The 13,622-nt window shown below is 35.0% G+C and overlaps 1 protein-coding gene across 2 annotated transcripts in view; it reads right to left on the reverse strand.

The window, feature by feature from the left end:
• Window positions 1-432: 432 nt before the first annotated feature.
• PEX7 (peroxisomal biogenesis factor 7) overlaps window positions 433-13,622 on the reverse strand; it is a 55,386-nt gene continuing 42,196 nt past the window's right edge. For both annotated transcript variants that reach the window (XM_063309533.1, XM_063309525.1), the window contains exons 9-10: window positions 10,455-10,557; window positions 433-1,429 (exon numbers count right to left, since the gene is read on the reverse strand). In XM_063309533.1, the coding sequence (XP_063165603.1) occupies window positions 1,361-1,429; window positions 10,455-10,557 (172 nt within the window). In that variant the 3' untranslated portion in view covers window positions 433-1,360. The remainder of the gene's footprint in view (window positions 1,430-10,454; window positions 10,558-13,622) is intronic.

Consider the following 13,622-nt stretch of genomic DNA (forward strand, 5'->3'; position numbering starts at 1 on the left):
GACATGAAAGGAGCCCCCTCAGGCATCCCCCGGGCAACGGTGATATCACCAGCAAATCCTTTCAATACCAAAGTGCCTTGGTAGGTGCTTCTGACACGGGAAAAAAAAAAAAACTCCTCCCACAACTTAGCATCTTCCAGATGAGTTGTATTACACTTCCCACCATCTTTGATAAGATGGCTGAGGGAAACTGTATTTGTAGGGTTCTAACACAACTAGAAGTTATTAGGTTGTCAGAAGCTGATCAGTGTACACATTTACTTTATACAAGATACAAAAAAGAAAAATATGCAATGGGTAATTTTTTGAAAATTGTTTTCTTGAGTGTTATAAGACATATTGTGACAACATTTAGTCAGTGCTAAGTTTGCTTATTTGAGAGATCAGGTTTGTGTGGAGTTTAAATTGTCTGCCATAGATTAACCAATTGACTTTTGAAACAAATAAGTCTTAGTTTTAATTATTCTCATAAGTAAATATGCACAGTGTTTAACATCATATAAAGATGGATTACTTTGTAGCAAGTAAATGCTAAGCACAGAAAGTAACTATACAGTTTGGATAAGCATTTCAGTGGCACTACTGTTTTCTGCCTTAGGCATTTCGACCCTGCCTTCTGGTTTCTCTGGATTCTGCTCTTAAGGTCCTGTTCATATTATCCTTCAGAAATTGGTAACCTTAGTTCAATCATAGTTTAATTCAAAATAACGGAATCCAAAAATATAATAAATTCAGTCAAAAAAATGACTGTAGTATTTGTCTCAGAGACAAAAAGGAGGATAAAACTCAGATTATATAGCCATTAACTGTATGAACTATGTGCCATATTATAATGCAGTATTACTTGCAAAGTATTTCCATAATGAACTCAGTTCAATGGTGATACATTGTGGTATGATAAATTCTACGTTCAAACAGTGGGAATACTCAAATTGCAATGAAATTTACATTTTTAACTCTTCTAGATATAAGACAGTTCTAATTACCTAATATTTACAACAGGAATAGTGTTATAGTGCCCTCCAGATGTCTTGGAATACAATTTCCACTATCTCTTGACAGTAGTCATGCTATCTGGGACTGTTAAGAGCTTTAGACCAAAACATTTGGAGGTTACTAGGTTGCCAGCTTATAATTTACATAATTATTGTATACTCAATGCACAGTATGTGATCATTTTGTTGATTCAGTCCCGGTTTTGTGCAAGAAGTTACATGAATCTGTCCTTAATCACATGTTTGATTCAAAGCTCATTTTAAAACCTAGCATTGTTAGTAAGGCAATCATGGTGGTTCTGTGTTGCCCAAGAAAAATAAAAATAATTTCTTCTAAATCAGTCTTTCGCTATTGAGAAATCTTTCTATGCAGGAACTACCAATGAAGACGGATAATAGATCTTCACAGTTTCATCCCAAGCGCAGTCTGCCACCTATGGAGAGCAAACACAATTTAGGACAAGAAATAATATGCACTCAAAAAGATATTCATGTACTGTATTTTAATAGTCTAGCAAACAAATTTTATATGCTTGCAGTAGTAATTTTGCTCCTGAAATATGACAAACTATAAAGCCAACATAACTGAAGAGAGGCCAAAACAAATTTTAAAACATCAATTTCTAAATAAACAAAAATTTATAATAAAATTGCATTCTAAATATTTTCATTTACGTCTAATGACCTCTAGAAATGAAACTAACATTACACTGTCAAGTGGTCCAAAACAAACTCGTAATTTAAGCTTACTTAGGTAAGACATACTTAACACCAGAGAAGAATTCAGAAGATTTTCCAGAAGTGGATTTCACTAGTTTCATAGTATATAGTGATGAAGATTTAATTAATCACTTTATTATATCAGCAGACTTTTAACAGTTTGTAAATGGATTTAATTATATTTTAAAATAAATGAAATAAATGCAAGTTCATAGTTTATACTAATTTATTCTAAAGTAAGTTAGAATGAGTTTCAGAAAAAAATGTACTGGAAAAAGAGCATAAAATATATTAAATTTGGTGATGCAATTAAGTTTCTGTAGCAAAGCATTACAATATAGTAACAGCATACTCACATACACCTATAACAATAAAAGGATGAGCACATAAATTAGATTAAAAAAACTTTGTAGTTGGATCAAGTCAATTATAACTTAACTTACAAATCAGTCTGTATGTGTGTCAAAAAGTGTTTCAACATTAACAAAACCTATAATAATTGTAGCCATACATTATATTACTCTAAATCCAAACTAACTCTCATTCCATTTAGTACATTTTCAAAATAAGTTATAGTTTGCCGAGAAAAAGGGTTCGGTATTAAAAAAAAACAGTAACTGTGTAATCCAGCTTTCTATTCATGATTTGTTTCCCCTGATCAATTGATAGCTCTATAATAAACACACATAGTAGACCACACCTGTAGACAGCATATTTAGAGTTCAGAAAACAAATATCTTCTAGTACATTTAACTGCCAAGAGGAAACAATACATAAAATACCATCTGCAAAATCCCTGGGGAATTTCCACCTGAGACTGTCTTAATTAGCATCCCATGGCAATTTCTGAACATTAAGTATAGTAATAATTATTTCAACCAATTAGGAAAAGCAAACAGGATTTATACAATGTAGGCTACTGAGAACCTTTTGCTTAATTCAGTCCAGCTCTGTTACTAATAGTACATGGAAAAATATAAATGTAACTAGGGAAAAATAGCAAATAAAACAGAGAAATTACTTTGATAAATAGGTGATAAATTATGTTGATAAATATTCTGTGAGCTCTTGAAATCTAATCATCAACCAATCCCTAGGAGATTAATTTAAGATATCCCTAAAAGTTTCTGTGCTATCCACATAGCACAGAAACCTGGATCTCACTCATGAGTACACCATTTAATTTAAATTATGTATCAGGTGTTCTAATTCAAACCTAAGTCAGTGTGTTGGCAGAACTAACCTAGATCTAAATGCACATTCCCTTTTGCATGAGAGAGAAAGACAGATCTATAGCTTCTACTTCAGACAGTCAATTGGAGAATGAAAGCAGAATCAGAACATTAGACTTTGGAAAAGCGTCCCTTCTTCTGAAAAATACTCGAGGACAACCAGGGCTATACAAATATATGCTTCCGGTAATGGCGTTCAATGGCAATAAAATATGATTATGCACTGCTTTCTGCTGTTTAGTCTATAGCTACTTTTGTGTGCCTGGTTAGAATAAAATAGATTTAATAAGATTAGGTGAAGTATGGATTGAGGATTCTGGGACTGTCTCTGATTCCTGTCTCAGAACTGTCACTCATGATTTCATTCCTCCCCAATCCTTGAATTTTAAGTTATTTATGTCTAACTTGTTTCACTGATTTTGATGGATCTTATTTATGACTAACTTTAGTTGACACAGTGTTAATACTTGTACAGTAAGGAACTTTCACCTGAGAGCAAGGACGGTTCAGCACCATTATAGCCCAGCCTACTTGCAAACTTCAGGCCCTTCAGCAAGTAGGAAGGAACTGATTAGAAGGCAGGCAGTTTCAGTGAAAAGACTGATTAAAAAACCCATTATAGGACTTAACTATGTAAATTTTTATAGTAGCATTCAGAATTTATAATTACAAATCAACTGTTAAAAGGATAAAAACTGATCATGTCTTAGATTGCTAATGACTTCAGAAATTTTCTTTAATAATTGTGGTTTACTTGCTTAACAAATTATCATAAATTAATTGACTTTTAATTACAATGCACCAGGGACTTTTTAACTGATCAGCATATTATATACAAACTATCATAAATCTATTTTATTTCTATTTTTTTTAAATTAGGTATCACAGGGACATGTTAAATTGTACACTACTACCTAAGTTTTGCAGACCTTTCCATGGATATCTTCTCATATACTGTGACTCTATAAATTGCTTTTGCTTCAAGAGTGCTATTTAGTATATTTTTGCACATGTACTACATGTATTATCCTTGTCTTAGTTGTGAATGATGCCAATGTGTATTATTGAGAAAAGTGGCAAAATTACAGCTCCAACGTTCTCCAGTTGTAGTTTCTATGTATTTTACCAAGACAACTGTGAAGTATGACAGCAGACATATATTTAAATTATATTTAAATTTTTACTGTTATGTATTTGTTTTAACCCACATTACAGATTTGGCGAGCTGTATATTCTTCAGAGTTGGTTGAGTGCAGCAGCCCATAAGTCCTGCAGATAAATAGAGTTGCAATTTAAATATACACAACTGCAACAAAATGTTGAAGTATGGGGGGCTTCAGCTGGCCATGTTCTGTTGTCACAATACTTCATTTAATTCATCCTTTTCCTGTGAGCTGGCATTTTGTCCATACTATGTATGTTCACTCCTTTTTGCCTTATCTCTTACTGTGTGTGTATGTGTATGTGCGTGCGTGTTTGTGTGTGTGTGTGTGTGTGTTTGTGTGTGTGTGTGTGTGTGAGAGAGAGAGAGAGAGAGAGAGAGAGAGAGAGAGAGAGAGAGAGAGAGAGAGAGAGATTTATAGAGTTTTTATTTTAATTTTTCTGCAAAGCTTGGATTTCTCCAAGTCTGCTGATAGCTTAACTACATGCATGAGTGATACCATTTTGGCTCTGCAAGATTCTTTCTCAAGCTACCTCTACATATAAACTAAACAAAAGCTTGCCCAAGGATAAAAACTGTAAAGAGACTAAACCCAATGGGATGTAGATGCATTAACCTTTTTTCTCACATCACCCATTGAACAGGAGCAGCAAGAAAGGTGCTAAAAGTGAATATTACACATTTTCAGAGTAGCTCGCTTTTTTTTCATCCTTTGCACCCTTGACTATGGTACAAAATAGTTAAGAACTACATGCAACTAAATAGATAACATCTCTGCACATTTTTCTGGAATGGTTTCCCACCCCATCAAATAAGACAATATAACGAAAACCTACAGTAAAAAGCTTCTAATAGTCTTGTTTAAAGGGAAGTTCCTGGAGCAATACAAAGCAGAAGAGTGGTTGCTGACTTAAAGGCTGGAACTTTACTACTACACAGAGGGATGCAATCTGCTTTGTCATAGAACCTTCTACCACCCCGGAACAGGGTGTTCCAGCCACAGAACGGGTCACTGAGTCTCCCAGAAAATGGTTGGATCCTGAAAGAGGTCATTCTGAGAAGGCCCAGAAGACAAGGAACAACTCACTTCAAAGATGGACCACTTCCGTAATATTTGCAACAACCTGTTCCAATATCAGAACAATCCATTTCCGGGTCAGGATGTTCTGTGGCAGAACATTATGTATACCTTTATTACTGGGTTATGGCAACCATCTGGCAAATCTATTTGCAGCACATAAATTAAGCTTCTCTTCTTTCCTCCAAAGCCAAAAAATATGAACTAGGTAAATATGCAGGCTGACAAAAACTATTCCCCTATGTTCAGTTTTAATTATGATGAAAACTCTCCATTTTTGTTAATTAGTAAGGTTAGTTTCCACTAGCCAGCCAAGTTAGTTCTGAGACAGATCCTCATTGGTTATTTAACTTATAGTTTTACTTTGTTGCTCAGGCCTTTTCTGGTATTAGGGATGATCAACTTTGAAACTGAAAAAAGAGAAAACAAAAATTCCTTGGATAATGGTTGATACCTATTCATTTATAAGTGAAAAAAACAGGTTTAGCATGTAATAAATGATGTCCTAAACTTATTCTGTATACCTCTTCATATCTATTAAATTGAGGCAGGCATCCTCTGGGACACATGTGACTAGACAACAACTACATTGGGAAAGGAAGGAAAGAGAAACAAGAGAAAGAAAACTGGATGAGGATGGGGTTAGGTGGAAAATAAACTGGATAGGGAAGAGAAGAGAAAGGTGTATGGAGGCTGTTGCTAAGTGTCTAAATGAGACAAGACAGAAAAACAGAGAAGGCTCTTCATCTTTGTGCTTCACACCCATATCTCTAAAATTCTCTTATGAAGGCAGAAGAAGCTTCTCCTTTTGAGTAGGATCTGTTCCCTTTATATAAGACCACCTTCCCTCCCACTTCAAAAGTCCATATTTTGGTAAAACGTCATCTCCTTTAGGTGCTAGAATCTATTAAAAGGTTTTGCATCATTCACAGCTTTGAAAGCTCTGGTTTTCAGTTCACAAACACAACCAGTTTAATTTCAGATTCACTAACAAACGCTCATCTCAAAGTGTCCCTTCAGGTAGAGCTGAAGCATGAAATACTGCAGGTAGCCCACCACTTAGGACTACAATTCTGCTCTACTAAAACCCATAATTGCCATAGGAAAAGAACTGCATTTCAGAGGATCTAACCTGTAACTTAGTTTTAATCTCAGAGAAGCTTTTCAACAATATGATATGCGAACCGCAACATGTGTATACAATATTTGTAAGTATATCATCCTTCAGTGCTTAAGAAAAAAAATTCTTATTACGTTTTCCTTTAAAAAATGGCTACATTATAATTAAGAAAACTGAACTATAATTCATACTTCAAAGAACTTTCAGAATGTTCTTTTTCCCTATTCAAGGTACCTAATCCTGTTTTCATGCAGACAAGAGCTACAGAAAAAGTCTTGCTCAGCAGAAAGCATTCATTTACATATGTGAGCCAAGCACTGGTAGTGTGGAAGACTTGATGATAACTAGGCATAGAATTGAAGAAAGGAAGCCCAGACCTTCATTTATTTTCTTCACATTTGAGTTGAACACTGTGTAGCCTTATTACTCAAGCAGACCCAAAATACGATAATCAAAAACCTTTATGCCTCAAGCAATACTTCCTTACTTCTTTGTATCTTCAAAGTAACATATTCAATCAAGAAAAAAAAATGAATTTGACATTAAACCAAGACCTCTGGAACTGTTCAGCCATCCAATTTAGAGGAGTAAAATTATGCCATACAAAATTTCAAATGATGTTTCAATAGTAGCAAAATGTGTACAAGAAAAAATTCCAGAGGAACTGCCCCTCCAAAATACCACTAAAAATATGCTACTGGCCTTATTTTTAATGAGAACTTGAAAGTGCCCTGCCCCAAGAGAATTTAGCTTTCATACATGTCCTCAGCAACTTATGTGTGAACTTTTTAAAGTCTAAATATTTTGATCAACAAAGAAGACATTGGGGGAAAGGGGGAAAAAAACAAACAAACGCTGAGATGTTCAAACACAAAAGTCCTAAATCTGAATAAAGTTAAAAAAGGAGGAGGAGACAGTGATCTTTTCCAAACCAAAGAATAAGAATGTGCAGAATTAAGTACAATTATATTTTACTGAGAGAATTAGTACAGTAAATTTTGTACAATATATTTACTGACATTATGTATATTATGTGGCCTTGGTGAAGAAACGTCTCAGTCTTTCCCTCATCTCCTATTTACCATCCTATTCTAAAACTGAGGTGAGTACTCTGTGGACTATCCATAACTTCTGTGGTTGTTTTAAGGAACTCTGACCTCAGTGCATTGCTAAATGTTGACAGCATGTTTTTATGAAGTTTACTCATTAACCTTCCTGTTATCAATTATAATGCTATTTTTAAGAGGAGTAAAAAACCCTGCATGCACCACCCCACATTTCTCTATCTACTTTCAAATCGCATTCCCATTAATATACATCCCTTGACCATAGAAAGGCTGTCGACCCTTGTTCTAAAGTATTGCCTGATATTAATATGTATGAAGAGCATGCATGTTTGTAAATTTAGCAGAGATTAATTTAAGGTATTATCAGAAAACAAATATTGTAAAACCCATTATTTCCTGATCTGAGCTCCACTGGTACCGTGGGTGTAATGTAATTTACTTATATTTTGGGGAATGGCATACCTGAAAAATAGGAGAATCGGTATTTTACATTTTGCTGAGCCTATTTTCTTTTTACTACATCCTCAAGAATGTTTGTATTAATGGCACAATAAATAGGATATGATTTCATTTTTTCTGTTATATTTAGAGATGGCTAAAAAACCTGCAGGGAACATGATCTGATAAATTCTTGTATTTCTCTCAAGGTACAATGATTCATGGAACTGATATTACATCTGTTCCTTAAAATGAGTAAGAGACAACACTATTTTCCAAGAACATAATTAAAATATTTAATACATCAGTCACCAAGATGTTTTTTAAAAAACGTATTAGTAGGTAAGTGTGGGCTGAAGTCAAATAAATGGCTTCATAATGAGAATGGCAGAAGCTAATTTTTCTGCCCATTCAAGCTGAAGAATCAGAATACTCTGCTGAATGGCACAGGCTATGGCACAAGGGTATGAAGGAGAAGGAGACAAGTAGCTGAATACTGGGAGGTGTTCCTTTCACTCATGCAGTAGATGTGTCTGTGTATACACACACACACACACACCCCTACCTACCTCATACACACACACACACCCCTACTTACCACATACACACACACCCCTACCTACCACCCACACACACACAGAGTAGCTTATGCCAATTGGCAGATACCTCTGATCCTAGGAGAAGCTTTTGTGGGGATGGGGGAAGGGAAGAGTCAGGAAGTTATACCTGAATCCAACCCAATGTTTAAATATTTTTAATAGACCCTTTTTATAGCACACATTTTTATGAAAATGAGAGAACTCAACGTGGAGATCTTTATAATAGGAGAAAGACGTTTGTTTAGTTTCAAAAGCAATGACTGGTATGTACTTTTCATCTGTGTGGTGGCACAGCTCCTATATGTGATCTGTTCTGCTGATTTTTATTTATAACTTTTGTTTGATTAACTTGTTTGCTGCCTCAATCACAAAGGCAACCAGGTATCTTAAAAATATCCACATCTGCATAAACATTCAAGAGAATTAACTTGGTGATATTGTAAAGAGCTGCTGGGTTAAAATTAGTGGAAGAAGGAATAAAAGTAGTACCACTGTTGGTGTCCACTACCAACTACCCAACCAAGGAGAAGACTTCGATAATGTTTTTCAAAAGCAAATTACAAATTTTTCGAAAAGGCTTTAAATAGTATATGGGTAACTTTAATTGTCAAAGAAAATGTGGTAGCAAAGTAGCAGTAAAAAGTAGTCTTTCAGAGTACAATTTAATGTATTAAGATCATTAAGTATTAATCACATTTCAATTTTCCATAAGAAATTGTCTGTTCAAAATAAATAGTAATAAATACAATAGGCATTTTTTTTCTTGCACAGCTCTACGTTTACATAGGCTGGAAGACAAATTCTGCTAAGTATAGTCCTTCTAGGAAATCTCTGATCTGGTTTGTCAACTTTTTTCCTCAAGGAACATGAAGGTCAACTCACTTGACTTGAGACTAACCAATGGAGAAGACTTAATTGAGGAAATGAAAAAACTAAGAATGCTGGGAGAAAGTGATCCTGTAACATTGTAAAGGATCTTGAAATTAAAGGAATTAAAACAGTATAATCAAATACATTACTTATACTTCAAGAAATCATACTTCAATTAATTCAGAACAATTAATTAAGTGGCTGATGGAGAAGCAAGCCCAATAAAGATGGGAATTTCTTAAAAAAGAGATACAGTACAGCAAAAACTCAGTGTAACAAACCATTTAGGGAAAGGAGTTGTCTGATCCTACCATGTGTCAAATCTGAATTTACGTCATTCACATCAACTTACATCATTTTTTGTTGTCTGTGTAATTATGTCATTATGCAAACAACATAAATCAATGCAAAGCATGTAACTGTATCATTTTTCTACTTATCAGTGTGTAAATTAATGAAAATAACATAAATTTAAGTAATCATCTGGACTATTTTGAATACAATGGACTTAGTTTGTTATTTTGTGGAGACATCTAGACACAAATTTTGTCCATGTTCCCCAAAATTTGATAATTTGTGGTTTTACTGTATGAAGATCACCAATGCAAACAATTCTAACGAGAAAAGCTTAAGGAAAATCTGAAAATCACAAAGGACATACAGAGGAGGTGGAAGGAGACATAACTCACTAAAAAAGACTGCATACAGTAACTTGGATTTGTAGAAATAGTGTCAGGAAAGCCAAAGCTTAAAATCAGCTGAAGTTAATAAAGAATGTCAAGAATGAAAAAGAGTTTCGGATATGTTTAAAATAAAAGGAAGAAATTAAGTACTCCAGTGCTCAGTGAAAATGATAAAAAAGTAGCAGTCAACAAGAAAAGGCAGACCTATTCAACTAGTATTTTAGCTCAGTTGTCTCTATGAGGACATGCAATTTTGAGAACTGGTTAGGCTGACAATTCGTGATAAGGGAATATCTACTGAGGCTGAACGAGTTTAAACCTCTAGGGCCACACAGATTGCATCCTAGATGACTGAAGGAACTTGCTGCTGGTTGATTCTATTGTTTTATTTTTGTATCTTCTTTATACAAATTTGCAGATTTCACAAGAGCTACTATATTGTGTTTACATCCACATAAGAAAAAAAAATGAAGTTCTCTTTTTTCCTTACCTGGCCTGAATAGTGCAAGCTTAAATCTAGGCCACAAGTAAACTCTGTATGATGTTCCATTGTTTCAAGCAGAGGGTCATCAGGCTTGGAGAAATCCCAAAATCTATAGATGGAAACAAGAATACAATTATGGTAATTGAAAGGCCACTGATGGTATGCTTGAAGCTGCCAGATGCTTTTAAAAACCAAACCCATCCACTTTAAAAATGTAATTAATCCTATTGCCACAGGTCTCTTGCTTCATCTGCATAAATAAGTATTTCATTAAGAAAGCATTTCCTTTAGTTCAGCATGGAAATTTTGATCAAAAGAGCTGGCATGATTATCTCCCATTGGGATAGTCTATAAAACAATAATGTGAAGATTCTTTATTCAGTAAACAACACTTTATACATGTTATCTTTTGGGGGGAAAAACACTTTTGTTGTCAGACCATCAGTCCACTGGTACAGTTAACTTTTGCTGAGAGCAGATCTCTGAGGTAAAAACATTTCATAGCCCAAGTTCTGTATTTTTCCTCCTCCTCCTCCTCTTCTGGAGATGTTAAGAATTAAAAAAGAAACACTGAGCTTCCCCCCTTCCTCATATTCTGTCAAAGGTGTTAAATTACTTGGATATCCTAAAGACATAATTCAGGGCAACAGAGAAATCTATATGACTATCAGTACATAGATATCTTGTGCAGCCCCTACTTAAAAAACATTGGCCAGCTGACAATATACAAGGAATAGGATACTCTACTGGGGGTAATATAATAGCGTGATTTATCCCTTGAGGAATTCATCTATCTTGCAAAGCCAAAAAAGAAACCAAAGACATTATGACTTAGTGTAATGTGCATTTGGTTTCTTAATACTGAAATTTCAAAAAGCAACATTTTCCAATATCCTTTTTCCTTCTTGTACATGGTTCAACACATTATTCTAGACAGATTTCAGATAAAAGACTCCCCACCACCACACAAAAACAAGTTAACTCTCTGGGAAAAAAAGGTATCTTAAGATATCCAAACTGATATGTCAGATGAACTGAGTACAAAAGAGAAACTTCCCAGATTCTCAAGATTACAAATCCATACTCCATGATCAAACAACTTCTGGATATTTTTTTCATACTGAAAGGGCCAATTTTGGCTACAGATCACTCTAAGTTAGTGAATTACATTAAAATAGGCCAACTTATTCTCCTATAAGCTAAAGTTGAGGAAGGAGAGGAATATCTATGTTTAGACTAGTGACATTACAGACGTTTTGCCCTACCAGACATACTATGATATCTCTTGGGACTAGATGTGCCATACAGAAACCACCTAAACCTAGCTGGCTAACTTAGGGGGTTACTGGAAGGCCAATGGTATCTTCCATCAGTGAGGAATAGGCAGGGAGCTTCAAGAGAAGTGGTCTGCGGGGACCCCTTCATTCTACCTAACGATATAAAAGGCCCAATTTTTTTTGATGTAACTATTCACTCCAGCATATTTTTAAAAAAATTCTTCACAGTCGTAAGGACTTTTGTTTACAGAAAGTTGAAATACAAACCTGTGATTTAACCCAAGTATTCCATTCTTCTTTTAATTGCCTGCTTTTGAAATAATTAGACATACAACACAGAAAAGTCATTACTGGGGCACTTAAGAACTGGCATGCATTAAACATAATTCTCAGTTATTTCTACTGGGATAAGATCTTTGCCTTGACTTTACTCAGTTATACACTGTAAATGTAATATATTTCCACTACCACCATCTTTATCTTCTCGTTTTTTCCCCCCTGGGGCTGCTTTCTATCCTTTCCTGTATAGGTGTCATGACTACAAAGAGCAATGCTTAATGCTATTCCTGTGCTGCAGGTTTTGCTACTGAAGTGATTATCAAGAAGGGGTAAAAAATCATCAATCTATACAAAATTCAAAATAGGAACAGCTCAGGTGTACGGCAAACACTAGAGGCTACACAATTAGTTTGTTTAAGCCATCTTGATTAATTTTTCAGCAAATTACCTGGCCAGAATGGTGGCTACACAATGGATGTGCTATGGCAACAGTCTTCTTTAGAAACTCCTAATACCAGAGAGCAGAAGAAGCTCATTGTTTCCCAATAAGCTAATTTCCAGAGAGAAGCAAACAGAGATCAATAGCACCTTTTCATTTGCCTATGAATGCTTTGCAGTAAAGTTTGATCTAAATATTCTCACAAGGAAGACAATTTTGCTAGGATTTATATACAACATGTTTATTAATTTGAAACATTAGAAAACAATTTCCAAATATTAAATCTACAGGATTTCAGTGACTTAATATTTTGATTTTTCTTTTTGGGAAGAAATAACTCTATTATTACTGATAAGCTATTAAGTAGAGTGAGGTAATACCGTCAGGCAATGGTTGAAGAATCCATTAAAAAGGTGGCAAATTATGGGTTATTTATTATGTTTTCACAGTGGAAGAATCACATTTGATTTTTATATGCTTTAGCTAAGCATCAACTTATTAAGTTAATTTCCTTTAAAATTTCTTAAACCAGAAAATTAAAATTTGACTGGAGAAATGAAAACATTAAGTTAAAAGCTAAGAATATATTTAGAGATTATGGGTTATTAAAGAAGCAATAAAAAAGTAAAATAATAAAGATTACAGTAAATACACACACACACACACACACAGACATATACATATACATACATACATATACGTGTATGTGTGTGTTTATTCGTTCAGTCGCTTCCGACTCTTCGTGACTTCATGGACCAGCCCACGCCAGAGCTTCCTGTTGGTCGTTAACACCCCCAGCTCCCCCAGGGACGAGTCCGTCACCTCTAGAATATCATCCATCCACCTTGCCCTTGGTCAGCCCCTCTTCCTTTTGCCTTCCACTCTCCCTAGCATTAGCATCTTCCCCAGGGTGTCCTGTCTTCTCATTATGTGGCCAAAGTATTTCAGTTTTGCCTTGAATATCATTCCCTCAAGTGAGCAGTCTGGCTTTATTTCCTGGAGTATGGACTGGTTTGATCTTCTTGCAGTCCAAGGCACTCTCAGCATTTTCCTCCAACACCACAGTTCAAAAGCATCGATCTTCCTTCTCTCAGCCTTCCTTATGGTCCAGCTCTCATAGCCATATGTTACTACGGGGAACACCACTGCTTTAACTATGCGGACCTTTGTTGTCAGTGT

The sequence above is a fragment of the Candoia aspera genome, chromosome 1, assembly GCF_035149785.1.
Source record: "Candoia aspera isolate rCanAsp1 chromosome 1, rCanAsp1.hap2, whole genome shotgun sequence".
NCBI classification, from domain to species: Eukaryota; Metazoa; Chordata; class Lepidosauria; order Squamata; family Boidae; genus Candoia; species Candoia aspera.